Source organism: Schistocerca americana, chromosome 8 (genome assembly GCF_021461395.2).
Source record: "Schistocerca americana isolate TAMUIC-IGC-003095 chromosome 8, iqSchAmer2.1, whole genome shotgun sequence".
Classification (NCBI taxonomy): Eukaryota; Metazoa; Arthropoda; class Insecta; order Orthoptera; family Acrididae; genus Schistocerca; species Schistocerca americana.
The window spans coordinates 214520070-214545319 of NC_060126.1; the positions used below are offsets into that span (position 1 = coordinate 214520070).

At 42.6% G+C, this 25250-nt stretch overlaps 1 protein-coding gene across 1 annotated transcript in view; it reads right to left on the reverse strand.

The window, feature by feature from the left end:
• The window catches only part of LOC124545085 (dnaJ homolog subfamily C member 10-like), a 113531-nt gene that overhangs the window by 21362 nt on the left and 66919 nt on the right, over positions 1-25250 (reverse strand). The window contains exons 10-11 of the mRNA XM_047123895.1: positions 18301-18437; positions 602-741 (exon numbers count right to left, since the gene is read on the reverse strand). Coding sequence (XP_046979851.1) covers positions 602-741; positions 18301-18437 — 277 coding nt within the window. The remainder of the gene's footprint in view (positions 1-601; positions 742-18300; positions 18438-25250) is intronic.

Genomic DNA, 25250 nt, shown 5'->3' on the forward strand with positions numbered 1-25250 from the left:
TTCAAGATCCATCCCTCCATTCTCCTGATGATGAAGCTAACAGCTGCAAAGGCTAGTGTCAGATTTCTTTGGCTTTCATTCTGTCTAAAGACAGTACTGGGATTTTGACTCCTGATGGTCAGGAAAGCCTGTCACAAAATAGCCTTGTAATTTAAAGTATGTGTTCGGTGTCTCTTGCTAGAGGGAGGGAGGGAGGGAGGGAGGGGGGGGGGGGGGGGGGGGGAGAGAGAGAGAGAGCAGACAAATTAAATTTTACTGGCACATGTGTGGATATATAATACTTATGAGCTATTTCTCCTTCAGAACCTGGTGAGGTATTACATGGTAAGTGATGCTATTTGAAAGCAACAACAGGTCAACGAAGATGTTAAGCAATGACTGTTGAACAGATAATATCAAATAAGTTGCATTTAGACAAAGACATAAGATAATTGGAGGTTCCCATACTGGGAAGATCTATACCTGGAGGCTCCAATTTTATTACTGGTCTGCTGACAACCCAATGAGTCTGGTATTTGTGACAGTTCTTGGCATAGTACTTATCAGTATTAGGTATTATTTTAAACAATTATCAATTAACATTTACTGAACAACTACTTACGCAAATGTGGCAAGTCCAACACTACCAAAAGGGTATAATCTAATTGTTGGATAAGTTCTGACACCCTGTTGCACACACAATGATGGCTCACGCTCACAGTTGACTTCTCCAATATGAATGTTTCGTTGGTCAGACAAAAGCTGAAAGAGAGAGAATATTCATATAGTTCACTTCACTTTGAAATATAGTTCTGGATGACTGTATAACAAATCACTTTATTTCTTAGATTGTCACAAACAAAGAAATTTCATGGGTTTGAAACCACCTCTCATGGCTAGAAGCCTGAGAGACTTTTATCAAAGAAATTTCACATTTGAAATTTTTTTTTCCATTATAAATTAGACTGAGGTACTCCAACAACACTACCTGAATAGAATCACTGAAAATGGATACAGTGGACAATGTTCCTTAAATATAGTCACACATGTGAGCACTTTAGTAGAATTTTATATGAAATGCCACAAATTGATGCTGTCAATTTGTTCCTGACACTCAGTTCATAAGAAAGCTGCCCACAAAAGACAGGTACTCTCATTCCAGCTCAGGTCTGTCACACAGTTTTAAATTGTCAATCTGCTTTACCGAAGTGTACCCTAAACAAACAATACAAGAATTCTATCTGCGGAAAGTGATAAATCTAGTCATATGAATACATCTTTTAGGACAAATTCTAATGATTTTTGCAATGCATGTGCAGCATTGTATCAAATTGGGCCTATACATTTAGATGTTTGTCCATAATGTAGAAACAAGGATGTATTCAGTAAATACAGTTATACAGGTTACAAAACATACCTTTAAACAAAACAGAATCACACTTCTGTAGACAATCAAATTTTTTTACTCATGTTAGTCGTTCTTCATACCTACACATGTATTCTGCAAGTCACATATTACCCCAGTATTTTTTTCTTCTCCTTCCTATATCATTCACAAATGGTAACTGGAAAAAAGACTGTCCATATCCTACTTTATGACTTAAAATTTCTCTTACTTTATCGTCTTGGTGAATACATGAGATAGATGTTGGAGGAAATAATATGTTTACTGACTAATTTTGCAACATGAGATCTTGGAATTTTGTGAAAGGTCTCTGTGATGCCTAATATCTTCCTCATAAAATCATAACCTGCAGTTCACTGAGCCTTTACATCACACTATCACACATACTAAATAAACCAATAACTAACTGTACAGCTATTCTTTGAATCTTTTTCACTCTTTTTCATTAATACAAGTCATTAAGGGACCCAGACTGATGAACAGTACTCAATAATTGGTCAAACAAGTGTTTTACAACTTATCTCTTTTGCGCTGGGTCACTTACACAGGATGTTCCAGGAAGAATGGTCAACATTCAGGGATACAACAGAAATGGTCATTCAAAGCAAAAAAGTCTAGTAGACATGGGCTCTAACAACATATCTTAAGAACTGTGAGCACTTGTTCCGTAGAAGCAATGTGATTCACAGTGGTGAAGACAAAGAAGTGCTCACAGGTCTTAAGATAAGCATTTTAGAGTGCATGTTTACTGCCCTTTTTTGCATCGAATGATTGTTCCTGCCACATCACTGAACATTGACCATTCCTCCTGGGACACACTGTATACAAAGTCTGTTCAAAAAGTTATGGAACTTTGGCCACAAATTTTTTCTGTGCTTTCCTTTTATTTATTGTGCATGATCTACTTTGAAATACTCTCCTTCACAATTGATAAACTGGTCCCAAAGCCATTTCTACTTCCGGAACCAGTCTTGGTACACCTCTTGCTGGATCATGCGAAGCATCATCTGCAAATTTTCTTTTATCTCATCTATCGTTGCAAATCTTCGTCCTTTCAACGGGTTTTTCAACTTTTGAAATAAAATAGTCCACAAGGCCAGCTCTGGAAAGTACACAGGATGAGGCAGTTCAGGGATTTTGTTTTTTGTGCAACAGTCACAAACGAACAGGGATGTATTTTTGGGTGCATTATTGTGATGCAAGAGCCGTGAATTGTCTTGCCACATTTCAGGCCATTTGCTTCTCACAGTATTTCATGGCATGATCCAACTGAAATGTTAGATTCTCTCAGACAGCAGTCTTCAATTCGTACACACAATTTCATTGACGTTCCTGACGTGAGTGTTGTCAGTAGACATCAAAGGGCGTCCTGAAAAATTGTGATCTTTAACTTCTGTCTAGCCATTTTTAATATATGTGAACCATTCATAGCACCAAGTATGGCTTAAGCACTTCTTGCATATACATCTATATCTACATGGATACTCTTCAAATCACATTTAAGTGCCTGGCAGAGGGTTTATCGAACCACCTTCACATTTCTATATTATTCCAATCTCATATAGTGTGCGGAAAGAATGAACACCTATATCTTTCCATACGAGTTCTGATTTACCTTATTTTATCGTGGTGATCGTTACTCCCTATGTAGGTTGGTGTCAACAAAATATTTTCGCATTCAGAGGAGAAAGTTGGTGATAAGAATTCCGGGAGAAGATTCCGTCACAACGAAACAAGCCTTTCTTTTAATGATGTCCAGCCCAAATCCTGTATCATTTCTGTGACACTCTCTCCCATATTTCATGATAATACAAAATGTGCTGCCTTTCTTTGAACTTTTTCGATGTACTCCGTCAGTCCTATCTGGAAAGGATCCCACACCACGCAGCAGTATTCTAAAAGACGACACACAAGCGTAGTGTAGGCAGTCTCCATAGTAGGTCTGTTACATTTTCTAAGTGTCCTGCCAATAAAATGCAGTCTTTGGTTAGTCTCCCTCACAACATTTTCCATGTGTTCTTTCCAATTTACGTTGTTCGTAATTGTAATACCTAGGTATTTAGTTGAACTTACAGCTTTTAGATTAGACTGATTAATCGTGTAACCGAAGTTTATCGAGTTCCTTTTAGCATTCATGTGGATGACCTCACACTTTTTGTTATTTAGGATCAACTGCCACTTTTTGCACCATTCAGATATCTGTTCTAAATCATTTTGCCATTTGTTTTGATCTTCTGATGACTTCATTAGTCGATAAACGACAGCGTCATCTGCAAACAACCGAAGACTGCTGCTCAGATTGTCTCCCAAAACGTTTATATAGATAAGGAACAGCAAAGGACCTATTACACTACCTTGGAGAATGTCAGAAATCACTTCTGTTTTACTCGATGACTTTCCGTCAGTTACTACGAACTGTGACCCCTCTGACAGGAAATCACAAATCCAGTCATATAACAGACGATATTCCATAAGCACACAATTTCACTACAAGCCGCTTGTGTGGTACAGTGTTAAAAGCCTTCCGGAAATCCAGAAATATGGAATCTATCTGAAATTCCTTGTCAACAGCACTCAACACTTCATGTGAATAAAGAGCTAGTTGTGTTTCACAGGAATGAGTTTTCTAAACCTATGTTGACTGTGTGTCAATAGACCGTTTTCTTCGAGGTAATTCATAATGTTCTAACACAATATATGTTCCAAAATCCTGCTGCATATTGACATTAACGATATGGGCCTGTAATTTAGTGGATTACTCCTACTACCTTTCTTGAATATTGGTGTGACCTGTGCAACTTTCCAGTCTATTGGTATGGATCTTTCGTCGAGCAACGGTTGTATATGATTGTTAAGTATGGAGCTAATGCATCAGCATACTCCGAAAGGAACCTAACTGGTATACAGTCTGAACCAGAAGACTTGCTTTCTTTAAGTGAATTAAGTTGCTTCACTACTCCGAGGATACTTACTTCTACATTACTCATGTTGGCAGCTGTTCTCGATTCGAATTCTGGATTAAATTGTAAGACATTTCCAGGGTAGATGTGGACTCTGATCACAATCTATTGGTTATGAACTGTAGATTAAAACTGAAGACACTGCAAAAAGGTGGGAAATTAAGGAGATGGGACCTGGATAAACTGACTAAACCAGAGGTTGTACAGAGTTTCAGGGAGAGCATAAGGGAGCAATTGACAGGAATGGGGGAAAGAAATACTGCAGAAGAAGAATGGGTAGCTCTGAGGGATGAAGTAGTGAAGGCAACAGAGGATCAAGTAGGTAAAAAGACGAGGGCTAGTAGAAATCTTTGGGTAACAGAAGAAATATTGAATTTAATTGATGAAAGGAGAAAATATAAAAACGCAGTAAATGAAGCAGGCAAAAGGGAATACAAGCGTCTCAAAAATGGGATCGACAGGAAGTGCAAAATGGCTAAGCAGGGATGGCTAGAGGACAAATGCAAGGATGTAGAGGCTTATCTCACTAGGGGTAAGATAGATACTGCCTACAGTAAAATTAAAGAGACCTTGGAGAAAAGAAAGCCACTTGTATGAATATCAAGAGCTCAGATGGAAACCCAGTTCTAAGCAAAGAAGGGAAAGCAGAAAGGTGGAAGGAGTGTATAGAGGGTCTATACAAGGGCGATGTGCTTGAGGACAATATTATGGAAATGGAAGAGGATGTAGATGTAGATGTAGATGAAATGGGAGATACGATACTGCATGAAGAGTTTGACAGAGCACTGAAAGACCTGACTCAAAACAAGGCCCCAGGAGTAGACAACATTTCATTGGAACTACTGACGGCCTTGGGAGAGCGAGTCCTGACAAAACTCTACCATCTGGTGAGCAAGATGTATGAGACAGGTGAAATACCCTCAGACTTCAAGAAGAATATAATAATTCCAATCCCAAACAAAACAGGTGTTGACAGATGTGAAAATTGCCGAACTATCAGTTTAATAAGTCACATCTGCAAAATACTAACGCGAATTCTTTACAGATGAATGGAGAAACTGGTAGAAGCCGACCTCGGTGAAGATCAGTTTGGATTCCGCAGAAATGTTGGAACATGTGAGGCAGTACTGACCCTACGACTTATCTTAGAAAATAGATTAAGGAAAGGCATACCTACATTTCTAGCATTTGTAGACTTAGAGAAAGCTTTTGACAATGTTGAATGGAATACTCTCTTTCAAATTCTAAAGGTGGCAGGGGTAAAATACAGGGAGCGAAAGGCTATTTACAATTTGTACAGAAAGCAGATGGCAGTTATAAGAGTCGAGGGACATGAAAGGGAAGCAGTGGTTGGGAAGAGAGTGAGACAGGGTTGTAGCCTGTCCCCAATGTTATTCAATCTGTATATTGAGCAAGCAGTAAAGGAAACAAAAGAAAAATTAGGTGTAGGTATTAAAATCCATGGAGAAGAAATAAAAACATTGAGGTTCGCCGATGACGTTGTAATTCTGTCAGAGACAGCAAAGGACTTGGAAGAGCAGTTGAACGGAATGGACAGTGTCTTGAAAGGAGGATATAAGATGAACATCAACAAAAGCACAATGAGGATAATGGAATGTAGTCGAGTTAATTCGGTTGATGCTGAGGGAATTATATTAGGAAATGAGACACTTAAAGTAATAAAGGAGTTTTGCTATTTGGGGAGCAAAATAACTGATGATGGTCGAAGTAGAGAGGATATAAAATGTAGACTGGCAATGGCAAGGAAAGCGTTTCTGAAGAAGAGAAATTTGTTAACATCGAGTATAGATTTAAGTGTCAGGAAGTCGTTTCTGGAAGTATTTGTGGCACAGCATGACAAGGAGAAGGGAGCGGTTGGTAGGACATGTTCTTAGGCATCAAGGGATCACAAATTTAGCATTGGAGGGCAGCGTGGAGGGTAAAAATCGTAGAGGGAGACCAAGAGATGAATACACTAAGCAGATTCAGAAGGATGTAGGTTGCAATAAGTACTGAGAGATGAAGAAGCTTGCACAGGATAGAGTAGCATGGAGAGGTGCATCAAACCAGTCTCGGGACTGAAGACAACAACAACAACATCTGCTGTCATTTGCTGGTGAGATTATGTGATGTGAGCTATGACTGTCTGAGAAAAATGGATCACAGTCTCGATTTCAGTGCTTCGGAAACTAACTTACTATGTTTCATGGAATTCGTATTTATTCCTTAATATGAAAATGTGCAGTGTGCATGACAGTGGACATCAGAGATATTTCCGAAACATGTTTTTTTCCTGGGTTTCGTTCCATGTATACAACCTTCTTTTATGATTCTTGAACTAAGTGTTAGCTATGATTAAGTTATGTTCTGTGCAAAATTCTACCAGACGGCTTCCTCTTTCATTTCTCTTCCCCAATCCATATTCACCCACTATGTTTCCTTCTCTCCCTTTTCCTACTCTCGAATTCCGGTCACCCATGACTATTAAATTTTCGTCTCCCTTCACTACCTGAATAATTTCTTTTATATCATCATACATATCATCAATGTCTTCGTCATCTGCTGAGCTAGTTGGCATATAAACTTGTACTACTGTAGTAGGCATGGGCTTCGTGTCTATCTTGGCCACAATAATGCATTTACTATACTGTTTGTAGTAGCTTACCCGTACTCCTATTTTTTTTTTTTTTATTCATTATTAAACCTACTCCTGCATTACCCCTATTTGATTTTGTATTTATAACCCTGTATTCACCTGACCAAACGTCTTGTTCCTCCTGCCACCGAACTTCACTAATTCCCACTATATCTAACTTTAACCTATCCATTTCCCTTTTTAAATTTTCTAACCTACCTGTCCGATTAAGGGATCTGACATTCCACGCTCCGATCCATAGAACGCCAGTTTTCTTTCTCCTGATAACGACTTCCTCTTGAGTAGTCCCCACCCGGAGATCAGAATGGGGAACTATTTTACCTCCGGAATATTTTAGCCAAGAGGACGCCATCATCATTTAACCATACAGTAAAGATGCATGCCCTCGGGAAAAATTACGGCTGTAGTTTCCCCTTGCTTTCAGCCGTTCGCAGTACCAGCACAGCAAAGCCGTTTTGGCTAGTGTTGCAAGGCCAGATCAGTAAATCATCCAGACTGTTGCCCCTGCAACTACTGAATAGGCTGCTGCCCCTCTTCAGTAACCACACGTTTGTCTGGCCTCTCAACAGATACCCCTCCGTTGTGGTTGCACCTACGGTACCGGCCATCTGTATCGCTGAGGCACGCAAGCCTCTCCACCAACGGCAAGGTCCATGGTTCATGGGGGTAGCAGATATTCAGGACATAAGAGACAAGATGTATTCAGTCAACAGCAACACGAACACATAAATAGGAAACATTCATAATTAAGAGCAATAAGCTTTTCATGACTTTATAAATTTAACAAGGTTACTTGTGAAGCTGACAAACTGTATAACTGATAGTTTATATTCTACTTCAGGAGCAAATATTAAGCCTTGTGGGGTGTTACAATGATACAACAGGGCGTGCTGTCAGTCTAAAATTTACAGAAAAATGACATTCTGTAAATTTAAGATGTAAACAACACAAATTAAGAAATAAGATGAAGCCTAGAGGAGGTACCAGACAAGTGTTGAAAGAGGTCTTCTGACTGAGGCAGACATTGTGTTTCATGGAATGTAGATATGAAAAATTCTGTTAAAGCTTTTCAGTGTGGTTTTCGGAAAGCCAGCTTCCTTGCAGTACCATAACTGTATTATCTCATGTTTGGTTCTTTATTAAGCCATAATTCTATACATGCCACAAGAGGAAAACATGCACTCGAAACTCGGCAAACAAATGAAAATATCTAATAACATGGAATGGAACAATTTCTTTAATGCTCAATTGCCAATAACCTGGAAATAAAATAAAATCAGAAAACTGAAACTAATAACATTCCTCTCATAACTTAGTACCAGACAGGACTGAAGCAAGTGAATTACATTCTCTGCCAGGGTTTCGATTACCTCTCGTCATGTCCTGAAATGAGAAATGTCCTGCTCACTATCTTCCCCAACCCTCCCACAGTGGTATTCCACCGTCCACCGAACCTACATAATATACTTGCCCATCCTTACACACTCCTGCTCCCAATCCCTTACCCCATAGCTCATACCCCTGTAATAAACCTAGATGCAAGACCTGTCCCATAAATCCTCTCACCACTGCCTACTCCAGTCCGGTCACTATCACCATCTAACCCATCAAAGGCAGGGCTACCTGTGAAACCAGTCATGTGGTTTACAAGCTAAGCTGCAACCACTGTGCTGCATAAGCATTACAACCAACAAGCTGTCTGTCCACATGAATGGCCACCAACAAACTGTGGCCAAGAAACAAGCGGACCACCCTGTTGATGAACACGCTGCCAAACACGATATTCTTCATTCACAGCCTGTGTCATATGGGTCCTTCCCACCAACGCCAGCTTTTCTGAATTGCTCATGTGGGAACTTTCCCTTTAACACATCCTACATTCCTGTAACCCTCCCAGCCTCAATCTTTGTTAGTCACTGTCCTCACTCATCTAGCCCCTCCCCTGCTCCCATTCCAGCACTACACAGCCGTCATTCTACCACCACACCCAGTTTTTTTACATCTCTCCTTTTCCACTACTCCCTCACCCCTCTCCACCTCTCCCCTGCTCTCCGTCTAACCGGCAGCACTTCACTGTCCGCCATCCCCACCATACTATCCCTCCCCTCCCCACCCCAGCCTCATTCTCCCCCCCCCCCCAATCACCACTCCCATCATGCTCTAGTGCTGCTGCTTGCAGTGTGGTTTCAGTTGCCTGAGACTGCAGTCATGTGTGTGTGTGTGTGTGTGTGTGTGTGTGTGTGTGTGTGTGTGTGTGTGTGTGTGTGTCTTGTTGGCCGAAAGCTATAATAGTGAAAGTCTTTTTGTCGTACCTAAGTCGGAGAAGGGGAAGGGAAAGGGATAGTGTTGTATGGGTGGGGGGAGATAAGAGTGCTGTCTGGCAGTGTGTCCCGGGACTAGACTGCACCAGGGCTGGGAGGCTGTGGGGTAGGGATGTTTGGGGAGGATGCAAGAGGAGGGACAGCTCGAAAAAGGAGGGGAGTGGGGAAAAGATGGGCAGGTACATTGACATAGGGTGACCCACAAAGAGGACGGAAGGTAAGAATAGGGAGGAGGTAAAAGGACAGAGGGGATGGAAACTATTGGGTTGAGTGTGTGGGGAACAGCTGATTACCACAGATTGAGGTTGGGATAGTTTCGAGAGCGGAGAATGTTCTCCCATCTGATGCTGGAGGGGTGGATCTGGATGACTCGGGTATTAAAGGAGTTGGTTGATTGGTTGGCTGGACAATTAAAGGGACCAAACTACTAGGTCATCAGTCCTTTTTCCCTCGAACAGACAGGTCCACATGGCTGTACATCAAAGATGGCCTACCACACAAAATCCGGGGGAAGAAATCCCTAAAGCCTACCACAGGTGAACGACAGCTAGGCGAGGGACAGAAAAGAAGAAAGGAGGGCACAGGAAGAAAGGCAGGCAAGATACCCCACCTAGAGAGCAGTCACCCCACCCCCACCCCCCCAAAGCAGGATGCAATGAGTGGACATATATCCCCCACCCCCACACAGTCCCATCACTTACCAGAGCAACCCCACTCTAGCAGCATGGACAGGGGAAAAGAAGTGCAGCTAGACAAAAGATGAACTAGTTGAACAGACCAAGTGAGATAGGGGAAGAAGAGTAAAACACCAGGTAGGGTGAGAGCCAGGTTGGATCACCAAACCCAGACAGCCACAGTCCGGTGCCAGAGTGTCCTGCCAACCCCTTAATGGGCTGATAAGGTTCAGTGGCTCTCCTTTAACAAGTGGTAAAAGCCACCTTCATGAATAAAATAAAACTAAGTCAGCTCTGAGGCACTGTCTCTTAACACCAGGGCTAACAAGTCAGGGAGATTAAGTGTCTGCTACAGGGCAGCTAGGCTCGGACAGTTAAGCAAAACGTGAACCACCATCAAATGGGAACAACGACAGTGGGGTGGGTTTTCGTGATGGAGGAGACGACCATGAGTCAGCCAAATACGGCCAATATGGAGCCAGCACAGGATGGTAGAGTCCTTGCAAGAATCGCCCATAGTTAATTTGATGAAGTCACAGTGAGCCATTACATATTCCAGATACCTATAACTTCATGCCGTAATACCGAATGGAGGTCTGTTTTCACGATACCTGTCCAAGAGTCAGCTTACTGGTGGCCAGTTTGGTCAAGCTATAAACGAGTTCATCCCCAGGTCCCAATGTGGCCTGGGGTCCTGATGAATGTCACTGAGTGTCCACATTGTTCAAGGGCATACAGGGAATCCTGGATAGCCATGAACAAGGGATGGTAGGGTAACATGGGTCAAGAGCTGGCAAACTGCTCAAGGACTCGCTGCAGATGAAAAATGACTCACTGGTTCAGAACAGATATCCTCAAGACCACGAGACATTGCTACCAACTCGGCAGTGAAAACACTGCAGCCATCCAGCAATGAGAAAACACTGCAACCATCGAGCAATGGGAGCAGTTCAGCATGTCCCATATGAGTATAAGCAAAGCCTATGTGACCAACAACTATCGAGCCATCAGTATAGATCACTTCTGAACCCTAGGATGCACCAAGAACAGATAAAAATTGGTAGCGGAGGGTCTTGGGATGAACTGAGTCTTTCAGACCTTGCAAAAGGTCAAGAAGAAGCTCTGACCGAGGTACACAACATGGAAGATTATGCGAATGGGCCCGGAGGAGAGGTGGCACAGGAAACAACTGGAGTTCAGAGAGGACGGACTGGATGCAGATTGCAATTGTAATACCTGATCAGGGTCACCCTTGCAGGAGACGGATTTCTGTGTTTGAAAGAGGAGACAGCAGTTTGGGTGCTTAGGAGCATTGCGAACATGAGTAGCATAATTGACAAGCTGTTATTGGCACCTGATCCACAATGGAGGGACCCCAGCCTTCATGAGTCAGCTGTTCACAGAATTAGTTCGAAAGGCTCCTGTCACGAGTCAAACCCCACAGTAGTGTATCAGATCCAGTATCTGCAATGCTGAGGGCAATACCAAACTGTATGCTAGATTCCAGCAATCAAGATGAGACTGTATCAAGGCTTTGTAGAATTGCAGAAAGGTAGTGCGATCTGTACCCCAGCTGGTATTACTCAGGCAATGAAGTCTATTATTGTGCAGGCTGCACTTTCACTTAAGCTAGTGAAGAAGTGGAATCCATGTCAATTGAACTTCAAAGAGAAGTCCTAAAAAGTGACAAGTCTGCACCACATTGAGTAGTTGGTTGTCGAGGTAAAGTTCTGGTTGTGCGTGAATGGTACAGTGTCAACATAAGTGCATGATGGGTGTCTTGGCAGCTGAAAATCGAAAGCGATGGGTGAGGGGCCATGCTTGCACCTTTTATACAGTGCCTTGCAGTTGACGCTCAGTGACACCTGCACTAGAGGAGCAATAGAGGTAAAAGTCATCAGCATACAAGGAGGATGATATTGAAGACCACACAGCTGCTGCTAAATCATTGATGGCTACTAGAAAGGGAGAGACACTCAGTACAGAACCCAGCGGGACCTTATTCTCTTGGATATCGAGGGGTACCGTGGGAAGCACCAACTCAGACCCAGGAAGAACAGTGTGACAAGAAGTTCTGGATAAAAATCAGGAGCAAACCCCAGAGACCCTGCTCGTGTAACACAGTGAGGATGTGATGTCATCATAAGCCTTTTTCAGGTCAAAGAAGATGGCTATAAGGTGTTGACATTGAGCGAAAGTTGTTCTGATGGCAGACTCCAGGTAAACCGAATTATTAGTAGTGGAACGGCCTTGGCAATAGCCACCCTTGGGTAGAGCCAGAAGGTCTCAAGACTCGAGGAGTCAACACAGCCACCAGTTCACTGTGCATTCGAGCAACTTACAGAGAACATTGGTGAGAGTAATTGGGTGATAACTATCCATCTCTAGAGGTTGCTTACCTGGTTTCAATACTGGGACAGTGCTTTCTCGCCACTGTAATGGGAACTTGCCCTCACTCCAGATGCAGTTAAAGATGGCAATAATATGATGCTGACAATCCACCAATAACTGCTTGATCATTTGGTTGTGGACACAGTCCATCCCTGTGGCTGTATCAAGGCAGTTGGCTAGAACGTTGGTGAATTCCCAGTCACTGAAGCTACATCTACATCTACATCCATACTCTGCAAGCCACCTGACGGTGTGTGACGGAGGGTACCCTGAGTACCTCTTTCGGTTCTCCCTTCTATTCCAGTCTCGTATTGTTCGTGGAAAGAAGGATTGTCGGTATGCTTCTGTGTGGGCTCTAATCTCTCTGATTTTATCGCGAGATATACGTAGGAGGGAGCAATATACTGCTTGACTCTTCGGTGAAGGTATGTTCCCGAAACTTTAACAAAAGCCCGTACCAAGCTACTGAGCGTCTCTCCTGCAGAGTCTTCCACTGTAGTTTATCTATCATATCTGTAACGCTTTCGCGATTACTAAATGATCCTGTAACGAAGCGCGCTGCTCTCCGTTGGATCTTCTCTATCTCTTCTACCAACCCTATCTGGTACGGATCCCACACTGCTGAGCAGTATTCGAGCAGTGGGCGAACAAACGTACTGTAACCTACTTCCTTTGTTTTCGGATTGCATTTCCTTAGGATTCTTCCAATGAATCTCAGTCTGGCATCTGCTTTACCGACGATCAACTTTATATGATCATTCCATTTTAAATCACTCCTAATGCGTACTCCCAGATAATTTATGGAAATAACTGCTTCCAGTTGCTGACCTGCTATTTTGTAGCTAAATGGTAAGGGATTTTTGTTTCTATGTATTCGCAGCACATTACACTTGTCTCCGTTGAGATTCAATTGCCAATCCCTGCACCACGCGTCAATTCGCTGCAGATCCTCCTGCATTTCAGTACAATTTTCCATTGTTGCAACCTCTCGATACACCACAGCATCATCTGCAAAAAGCCTCAGTGAACTTCCGATGTCATCCACAGAAATCACTCTTACTTCGGAAGACTTCTCTCCATTGAGAATGACATGCTGCGTTCTGTTATCTAGGAACTCTTCAATCCAATGAAGCATCCAATGGAGCATCATATGGCTGAAGATGGCGTGTAGTTAAAGATAATTGCTTTCATTCCACCCACTGTTTTATGGCGTGAAAAGTAGGTTGATAATTCTCAGATGTACAGGCTCGAGCATAATGCTGTGCAAAAAATTCAGTGATGGCGTCTATGTCAGTGTAGATAGCATCATTGAAGGTAATACCAGGTATACCTGTAGTAGATGTCTGGTATCCACAGAGACGTCTTATCCTTGCCCAAACCTGCAAAGGAGAGGTTTGTGGTCTGTAACATTCCCAGAATTCTTGCTTCCATTGTTTTATTAGGTGATGGATCCAGGCACGGAGCCACTTAAAGGCAAAGAGGTGCTCCAGCAATGGGTGCTGCTTATGGCACTGGAGAGCCCCCCTACGAGCTCCAGTGGCCTCTGTGATTTCTAATGACCATCACGCTACTGTCTTCCATCATAACGGGCCTGAGGAACTGGGTGGGGAAACAAGTTTGCCATCAGAGCCAAAAACACCCCAGTCAACACTGCTGAGCACCCACCTGAGCAGGCATCCTGGGGTTTGACACTGAGGGAGGGACATGAAGATTGGGGTCACTACCACACAGATCATTGTGTAATCTACAGTGGATGATGGGAGAAGACAACGGATGGAGACGGAAAGGTCAATGGCCAAGAAAGTTCTGTGCACCACGGTGAAGTGTGTGTGGGTACCAGTATTCAAGAGGCAAAGGTCAAATTGTGCCAGAATGTTTTCGAGGTCTCAACCATGACCAGTGACCATGGTTGCACCCCATAAAGGGTTAGGGACATTGAAATCGCCCAAGATTAGGAAAGGTGGGGAGAGATAGAAACCAATGCAAACAATATGTTCTGAGACACTTCACCACCAGGAGATGGCAGATGGTAATATCCTGAAATGCCCTTATCCAAAAATCCACAGCCTCCAAAGATGTATTAAGAGGCACAAATTCACTATATAGAGTGTCCAGAACATATACTGCAAACTCTGCCTGACACCATGTCATATGTAACACAATTCTTATAATATCTACGGTATCCACGAAGGGCAGGGGTCCATGTTGTAGGAATCCAAGTCTCCTGAGGGGCAATGCAGAAGGCAAGTGGTGTGCTTGAAAGATGTTGTGGCAGAAGAGAAACCACTAAAATTCCACTGGAGAATAATGTTACTGATTTACTATGAGGCCGTGATGGAACCATGGAGGTCGGTTATGCCGTAGGATCACCTGCTGCCATTGGTTGAGAGGTTGTGGCACCAAAACATATAGGTACTGGGTTCTGTTATGTAGTGACCTAGAGCCTCAGGGGCCACCTGAATCTCCGCCTTTGCCACCGGAGAGGAACAGGAGAGATCTGATGGTGTGGGGGTTACCAGAATCTCCTTCTTGGAGAACTACTTCTTACCTTTCCTCTCCTTAGAGGATTTGGATGATTGTGATAGCTCCTCTGAATCAGTTTCAGGTAAGATGATGATGATGACGATGATGAATCTTATATTCTTGTATTTTCTTCTTTTTCTGGAAAATGGTGCAATCTGGTGAGCAGGGAGAATGGTGATTTCCACATGGAACACAGATGGATGGAGGTGCACAAGGAGGATTTACATGCAGTGGTCATGTACATTGCAATGCGAAGGCGAGCCCAAATTTCAAACACCTGAAGCACCGCCGGGAGGGGATGGAAGATATGGATTCACATTGCATCGGAAATGAATTGCCCTCAAAGGCCAAGATGAAGGCAGCAGTAGCAACGCTATTATCCTTGGACCCCTTATGCACAAAACAGATGAAGTGTACTCCTTGTTGCTCCAAGTTGGTGCGTACGTCATCATCAGATTACAAGACCAGGTCTCGATGGAAAAGTATGCCCTGCACCATATTAGGCTATTATGGGGAGTAATAGTCACCAGTACATCACCCAATTTGTTACAAGCGATCAGTGTCCGTGACTGGGCAGTGGATGCTGTTTTGATCTAAACTGAACCACTTTACATTTCAGAGAGGACTGCCACTTCCCTGACCTTGTCTTCTATGTTATCCACAAAGAGAAAGGCCTTGTGGCTAAGAAGAAATCACCATCAGTCCTTGTACAAACCACATATTGGGGGAAATATTTCTCTGCTTGCTGCTTAGCCCTACATCCCCCTCACTTTCCTTCCACATAGCCACTGGGACTGTATGGCCACCAGCAGGAGACAACTTCATCTACTTCATTTGCAGCTCATCCTACAAGGTGCCACCTGCTCCAAAATGGGGACTCTTCCTATGGACACCACCAAGCCTCAGCAATGGCTACCTGGCCAGCAATCCACTGCATGGAGTTCACTTGTCCCCATCACAACGGGCACATACTCCTTGACATACATGGGGAGTTTGCAGCTCACACACCAAAGGTGTAATCCCTGCATGGTCGGGGGGGCTACCACCATGCATGTACTTGACAACCCCCATTCCCTTCAACAAGAAGGTTACCATGCTGGATTTTGGGCGCATTACCTTATTAAAGGGAAGGATACAAAGATGAAAAGGCATGAAGATGGAGCATACATGGCATTAGGCGACCTTTCCTGCACAATCTACAAGTCTTGAGAATTTTGAAAATTGTGGGAGGTCAAACCCAACAATGAAGGCTATGTATTTATTTATTGAAAGGTTGTAAAAAAAGCCAGAAATGGAAACTTGAGTCCCAAATTGTTAACCAGGTCCAAGCAGGGTCTGCACCAAAAAAACCATCTTATGGAGAGGAAGAGGGGGAGAGCAAAAGTGGAAGCACAAGCTTGCAGCACAGAAACAAAGGTGTCCCATGGTAGCCAAGTACATACATAAAAAAGAGTTGTGAGCCCCCTGGGGGGAATGAAGCAGCCATTGAAATCAACCATGATATGTTTGGCTGCTTATTGTAGTACACATCACAGTTTGGTGGTGATCGTTCATCCTGGTGGACAGCTGGTTGGTAGGCATACCAAAATAAAAAGCTGTGCAATGATTGCAGCAGAGCTGGTATGTGACATGGCTGCTTTCACAGGTGGCCCAGCCTCTGGTGGGGTAGGATAAGCCTGTGACAGGAAGTGTTGGGTGGGTGGACTGGCCAGGTCTTGCACCTGGGTCTTCCACAGTTGATCCCTGTGACAAGCGATAGGGATTGGGAGTGGCATAGGAATGGACTAGGTTGTTGTGGAGATTGGGTGGATAATGGAACACCACTCTAGTAGATGAGGGAAAGATCTGGAGTCCCTCATTTCAGAGCATGATAAGAGATAATCAAAACCCTGGCGAAGGACGTGGTTCAGTTGCTCCAGTCCAGAGTGGTACTGGCAATGAAGAAGGCACTACTTTGTGGTTGGTTCTTGGGACTAGTGGGAGGACTTGGGGGGGGGGGGGGGGCCATTAGGGAAAATGGCACAAGACATTTGTCTGCGGACTAGGTCTGGGGGATAGTGCTTGTCTGTGAAGCCCTTAGTGAGATCCTCACAATCAGCATACTGTGCAAGGGAGTTCTTGTCACTGCAGATACACTATCCCCTGGTGGAAAGGCTGTGATGGAGGGATTTTCTTTGTGTGTGTGTGTGTGTGTGTGTGTGTATGTGTGTGAAATGGATGACAGATGTCGAAATGCTGGTACTTATGGTGGTTGGTGTGTTTAATGTGGACAAAGGTGTGGACGGAGCCATCAGAGACGATGTGGTCAAAGTCCAGGAAGGGGGCATGATGGGTTGAGGTGGACCAGGTGCAGAAGATGTGAGACAGTGTTGAGGTTGTAAAGGACTGAAGGTAGGATGTTTTATCCCTAAGTCCAGATCATGTAGATATCATCAATTAACCTAAACCAGACTAGGGGTTTGCCATTTTGGGAGAGGTTTGGCACCTAGATGGTCCATAAACAGGTTGGCATACGACAGTGCTATGGCTGTGCTGCGGACCTTCTCTTCAAAACAGAAGTAGTTGTGACTTAGTAAGTAAGATGTATGGGAAATGAGGCAGTGGGATGTTGGTGTATTGGGAGGTAGCATCAACAGTGACGAGTAGGGAATCAGGAGGTAAAGGGGTGGGAATGATGGAGAGTTGGTGAAGGAAGTGGCTGGTATCTTTGATGTGGGACTAGATCCTGGGTAACTGGTTGGAGGTGTTGGCCGAAGAGGGCTCAAATTCTTTCAGTGAAGGCGCAATAACAAGCCACAATGAGCATCCAGGGTTGTTGGGTTTGTGGATTTTAGGGAGCATGTAGAAAATGGGTTGTGGGCTGTCACAGAGGTGTGGTCTGTGAGCAGTCTGGTGGCTGCTAACTCTGCCAGACATTGCTCCCCTCTCCCATCACCTCTACACTACTATCTCTCCCCTTCCCTGTCCCTCCAGATTGCTGCTTCATTTCATGTAATGCTTGCTTGTGTGAATGAACGAGTGAGTGAGTGAGTGTGTGTGTGTGTGTGTGTGTGTGGTGGTTTTTTTCCTATTTATTTTTCTGGCAAAGACTGTGGCTGAAAGCTGATGTTTATGTGTATTAATTGTGCCTGTCTGCAATCTAACATGTCATCTTTACAGTAAAGTAGCAATCTAACTTTTTCTTACATTGTTGAAATGCAAAGCTTAAAAGGACAGTGGATGAAACAATCTCTTAAATTGCTACTAGAATACAGTAAAAATTAATTACTAAATGCACTTAAAGTGATGCACATTTCAATTCCTAAAATGAAAATGTGCAACTAAGTGCAGAAAAGTTTTCTTTTCATTTACTAGCAGTTCAGTAATGAAAAAGCAAAAGTTTGTAGCCTACCTTGGCGAGCTTTCTCCATTGAGGAGAAAGTTGCTGGCAAGGACCACACCATGGAGCAAAATAGTCAACAAGCCACATATGGTCGACTGGTTTACTGGCAACTGTAGACTCAAAGTTCTTCTCTGTCAGTTCCACAACTACATACAAATGAACACAAGATTAGATCAATTATAATATGCACAGGGGTGTTAAAGCAATCATGCTTCCTGAAATACATACATGAATGCAAAGAGAAGCAACCCTTATAAATGGAAAACTGGGAAGTACCCTCTGCCATGCATTTCACAGTGGTTTGCGGAGTATAGATGAAGCTCCATAAATTTGTTGTTAGCTATAGTGATTAAAAAAGCAATGATCAGCATCTTACTTTTTGGCTGATAAGAACTTGCCGAAATGGGCCATTTTACAATCAGATACTTTCTTTCCATCAGTACACACGCACACACACACACACACACACACAAATTAATCCTCTCAGTTGTGTTCCAATGCATTACATTCTATTTCTACAAGTCTTGCAGTACTTCTCTCTCCCTTCCCTTGTAGAATCCCGTCCCCACCACTTCTCTGTCCAGAGACAAGCATATTGTTGATATAATAGTAGTGAAAGCCCAATTTATTTCATGGAGCTAGCTATTGTGATTAATGCATACTGCTTACTCTGATAAGTTTACACCAGTGGCTATTTCCCCACTATGTATGTGTTAATGACAAAATAATCATCACTACGTGAGAACTTTCTAACTGTAGTTAATAAGTATGGAACATCCCACTGAGTGCAATCTGCTTTGTTACATGTACAGATGGAGTGTAAAAGACGTCAGCTCCAGACATCAACAAGACATGACAGCAAATAAACCTCTCCACCTGCTGTGATGGAATGCTCTTGTTCTTTGGGCATCACGGCTTGTCAGTGCCTTGGAGATCATGGAAGGGCACAGTTGACAATGTAAATGGCCTAATAATTGAAGATGTAGAGGAGTTCTGTCTTCCGCTCTAAAATGTCACGTCAATATATGTACATGTGGTGACCTACTGAGAGCTACACATCATGAAAGACCTATTCACCACAAATTGTAATCAAGGTTCTAAAATATTACGATTCTGTCAAAAAATACAGAAGATTTCATGTGGAGGTGAGTTTGTCATTTGGTTAGTAGCTTGAACAAACCAGAGCTCTCTTTTAGCATCCATACATCGTAATGTTGCATAAATATGCACCTGTTGTGTCTTATACATATTTCACTGTACCATACTTGGTCACTTTAATTTACTGGATCTATTTCTCCTCCAAGTAAACACCACTATCTTGGCTCCAGGCAGCATGGCTCAAACCAAAATTAACATACACGGGCAGTAATGTACATGCCATACCAGTTTCATGGGTAGCTTGGCACAACTTCTGCATGTTTCCCTATCCTTACATGCTGGCATAATACATCTGAAATGACTGCATTTTAAGCACTTGAAAGGTTTGGTGTGTAGAAAATGACTCAAGTGATAAAACACTGTTTTAATATGGCCAAGAAGAACAGAAGTTTTTGCTTTTCTTTTTTAAAAGAAAACAAGAAAAGGAAAAATTCAGCTCTTTAGAGTTCTTGGCTGATTTTTTTTTTTTTTTTTTTTTTTTTTTTTCCTGGAAAATGATGCCAGTCACTCTGTCAGCTTCCCACTCTTTCTTTAATTCAGTAGTGTGTAGGTCTACTATGGCTTGTGGTTATACATAGCACTGCATAGGAGTGACATGCATAGGGCCTACCTATGTCTTTTTATCAATGAATAATGCAACTAATGTGAGTGTAGGTAGTGTGTGAAGTTATTTTTATTTACATGTCATGGGACAATGCACATCCAACATGAGGTGGTGATTGCAGGACCTTTGTGAGAGGAAATGCCTGCTTGGATGCAAAAATAGAAGTTTCATGAATTGCCAGAAGGCCTTGAAGATACATACAGTTCTTAAGAATAAATGTATGTGAACAATGGACATTAAGCTGTGAGAAGATTCACTTGCTGGTTGATCCTGAGCATTGACAGAAGGCCATTATGTCACTGGTTTGATACATACTTGAGAAACCAATATACATATGTTTTTAATTCAATTTGGATGTCATAATGTCACGCTGTAACCACACTCAAGTCCAAATCCAAAAGAGAGAGAGCACTGAAAGCACTTTTATTACAAACATCATCGTATAAACAGAACAGAACTGAAATGGATGGAGAGTGCAGTTATCTATACGAAACTCAAACATTCCAGCATATACAAACATAAGAAATGTCAAGAACATTCCTGAAATGATAAATACTAAATTACAAATAATTATTATGGGTGGTTTCAAGTTTGAAATCGTGACCTGCAGCATGCCAGCCAGCAATGTTTACCATTATACATATTACATGCAGAGCAGCTCATGGAATTTGTTCCCTTTCCTTCTGTTCCAGAAGCTGTCATTGGAGCCAACTACAGCACCCTGGATCTAGATCTTGTCAGTGGTCCTCTGTACGGGGGCACTGATGGATCCTTGCATTCTGGTCATGTTGTCACATCACCTTCACTATGATGAACATCAAAGGTAGCTCCTCCCACTGACACTTCATTATTGTCAAGCAGGGCTTCAGCTTCCTTGAACAAGAAGCTACTATTGTTTATCTGCACCTCAGGACTGTAGCAAGGCTTCATACAGAAGACATTGACATTATCTGTGCGCTTTTTGCCTTATAGATGAAGGGTCACAACTGTTGGCTTCATATGTGAAGTCCAACAAGTGACAAAGGGTATGAGATGGCCCAAAGTAGAGCTTTACTAACTTTTTTGATAGTCCCATTTTCTGCATAGGCATAAAAATCTGTACAGAGTCTCCCTGGCTGCACATCACTGACTAGTGCTTGGCATTATAGTGATTTTAGTCTTTCTCCTGACCATCCAGAGTCTGTAGGCAAGTCAGCTGTCTCATTCTTCAGTTATGCTAAAAAGTGTGTCACACAGTCATTATCAGTAATGTCATGGGAAACAGGAACAGTCTATCTATTGTTGTTTTGGCCTTGCACCTGTGTAGCAGAAAGAATTGTGTGAAACCTGTTGTGTTTTCAATGTGCTGTATGCAAATGTCACGATGGGAAGTACTGTATCCCAATATGTTCAAAGATAATGTACAATGTGAGCATATCTGCCAGTGTCTTATTAAAGGATAGTGTGAGGCCATTTGTTCGTGGCGATAGCTGTTATCCCGTGTCAACTGTCAAAATGTAAAATTAACTCTTATACAAGACACTACTGGAAAGCTTTTTCTGCAACAAGAAACCAGCATACAGGGTGATCCGTGTTTCAAATTGGCATCTTCTAAAGAAACCTTGCAACTTGCAGAGCTTTGACATTTGGCACAGTTTTGGTGAAAGCACAGAGGTGAGGCATTCAATGGGAACTACGTATAATATAAGGATTTCCAATTGTTGACACAGGGAGCTTCCCAAAGAGACTGATAAATGTAATGGTGCTGCTGCAGGCAGAATCGGTATCAGATGCCCCACAGATAATTGTGGCACATGCTTCTATCACTGACATTTCTTATAGTCGTTCACATATCATGTACTGGACTGATAGACTTGGCCAGTGATACCTGTGTCTGATTCTATCCACAGTCTTCACGAATCCCAGATAACCATATTGGAGCATTGTGGGAAAACTTCATGATAGCTGACCATAGATGAGCTTGGATGACAAACAACCATTTCCACCACATCGGATCATAGTTCCTTTTATAAAACATTCCATTTATTAGTTAGAATTCTTCTTTGGCCTCCAAGGCTTCTATAGTTTTCAGCAATTCTGGATGTCTCCTCTGTTCAGCAGCAATGTCAGGATCCCTTGAAAGGCAGTCAACATCGTTTGGTTTGCGTCTGTTTTTGGATCCCACTAAAATGTCATATTCCTGAAGCTTTGGTCCTCATCTCATCATCTGACTTGACGGGTCTTACAGGCTAGTCTGCAAGTACAGACAATGATTATTGGTCACATTGGTGAGTGGTTTGTAAACAAATACAGCCGGAACTTGTTGATAACCCAAACAACTGCATGGAACTCTTTCTTGGTTGAAGAGTAATTTCCCTCAGACTTGTCAAGTATGCAGGAATCATAAGCTACAACCTTCCTGGATTTGTACTACACCTGCATCTATTCAATCACTGCTAGCCTCAGAGTGAAGTTCTATCTCAGCATTCTCGTCACGATGCTAGGACTGGAAAAGATGTTAGCGCCTCATTAAGGACAAAGAAATATCTTTCTTACCTCTTGTTACAGGAAAATACTGTGTCTGCAGTAGCTCTTGCATGGGAGAGTCCTTTATGAATTGTCAAGAGTATGAGCACATTACGAACATGCTGAGGATTGGAAACCCTGTGACTGCTCCTATAGTTCTCTGGATCAGGATGGGTGCCATCAACACTTAATAGGTGGCCTATTATTTTTATTTCTTGGGAGGCGAAGACACGCTTATCGGATTCAGTCAGAGTAATGCAGTCTGAACACACCTCAATGCTGTTGTCAGATGGCTTAGTCGTTCTTCAATTATTATTATTATTTTTTTAATAGAAAACAATGTCATCCAGATAGCAAAGACATGTTGTCCATTTATGGTGTCTAGCAGGTTGTGCATCATGTGCTTGAAAGTGGCCAAAATGTTAAATAGTCCAAATGACATAACTTCGAGCTCTCAGAAGCCATCGGGATTTAGGAATGCAGTTTTTTCCTACTAGTTTCATCAACATTGTGTTTGCCAGTAATCTGTCTCCATGTCCAGCATTGACAAACATTTTGATCCTCTCAAGCAGTCTGTTGCAGGCAATCCACACTAAGGGATCAATATCTTTCTTTTTTGGGGTTTTTCTCAGTCATTGATAATCAATACAGAAACACCATGTGTCATCCTTCTCCTTTGCAAGACCACTTGAGAGTACCAGAAACACACTGAAGGGTGACATCATCTTGCAGCATCTTCCCACTTCCTCTTGGACTACAAGTCACTCAACCAGCAATACTCCATATAACGGATGGTTAATTGGCACATGATACCCATGCTGATCAAGTATTTCAGCATGGGTCACTTGGTCTGTCCTTTCTCCACTCCAGAATTCAAATCATCCAGAAATTGGCACAGAACAGCTAACATTTTCCAACATTGTTTCTCAGTCAGCTTTGATCCTATTGGCAATTCAATAGTAGCTTCCTCCACTGTGTTATCTGTAGTGGTAGTAAAGTACAGTACTTTGTTGATAGTATTAAGCTGCCCCTCCTGGACTGGTTTGATTGTCCCTAAACACATACCTTCAGGGATAAGTTGTGGCTGCTCATGACAATTAGTGATCCAAAGTCATCCTTGAGCACATACAACCCCCTTGATTAGTCACTGAAATGTAGATTTCTTTTGTGACCCTGATAAACTTTTTGCAATCGACAAAAGCTTCACAGTTTAACTACGCATCTAGACTGATGACTAGAACTTGTCTCATTGATGATGGTGGAATAACTGTCTTCGGTGGAAAACAACCGACGAGAGCAATCTCTTCCACATGTGCTTGTTTAAATAGCTTTGTCAATCTGGAGCTTTGATCTTCCACAGTCTATGACTGCTTGTGCTGTCTGCAAGAAGTCCTACATTACATCATCACGAGTACAGTCTGATAAAACCACAAAATTCAAAGGTCTGTGTTTTGTCATTTATAGTTATTCTTGCTACGCATGTTCCTGTGGGTTGGACATATTTCCTATTTGCAGCAGCTAGGAGAGTGGCTGGTACCTCTGTATGACAATGGGGAACGGCTATGGCAAGTCGGGAAGTGACCTCATCCAGATTATGAACGACTTCATTCTACAGGTTGACTACAATCATCTGCAATTAACTGGCAAGAATACAATTGCTACACTGGTTGACATCTTGTGGTGAACTAGTTGTTTTCTCTCCCTATGGTAGCGTACAACATGTCCAGGGCACCCACAGTGGAATTATAACGGTGTGTAGTGCTCTGCCCTCCAAATGTCTGTTCCTGTGCATGGCATTATACTTGGCAGAGGAACTGGTCTTACCTGTGTTGGACATGTACTAGGTTGTCATTTGACAGTCATAGCTTAATGCTGAAATGGCCAAGACCATTCTTGCAGGTGCATTTGACTGGTGGTGGAGATTGGTGCTAAATGTGGATACACCTCTTCGTCAACATTTTCTATTACCTCCCAATATACAGGATTGACATTCACGGCTGCTATCACTTGCTTGCTTTGTCCGACAGTTCTGGGTGCCATAAAATGCTGTGCCTCTTCTCTAACAGCCTGGTGTACAAGACACAAGTTCATGGTGATCCTCTACAACTGTTGTAAGAACCACATTCAGGAGTCAGTCAAACCTGTTTTGTCAGACTCTTTTCTGTCACATTTCCTTCCTGTGTTGGAACCACTCAATGAATTTCTAATTTGTTGTGACATTCTTTACCACTCTTGTGACATTCTTTTACATGTCTGCTGTGACCTCTTTCATCAAGTGTGAGATTTTGTAGGCTTCTGTTATATTTGAATTAAAAATTTGGAATAGGGCCAAAACATTCTGTTTGTAGACTTTTGTTGTTTCTCCAAGACACTGATCCTTGTCCTTCAATTATTCTTCCGACTTACCGCCGATAGTTGCAAAAAGTTTTTTTTTTTTTTTTCCAGTTTGGCCTTAAATTTATCGCTGCTACTGATCTTCTCTTCTTTGTTCTCTAGCGACTTAGTCGAATCCTTTCAGCCATTCTGTTAGGTCGTGACCAACATCTCCAGCAAACACTGATGGGTGGCTGATGTGCAGCTGACTTACTGCTGTTTTGGAATCCACTGGCCACCTGGATACAAGAACCAAAGGAATAGTGTACTGCTTGTATTTTGGTTCCTGTCCATGTAAGTGACAACTTGCATGTTGCCC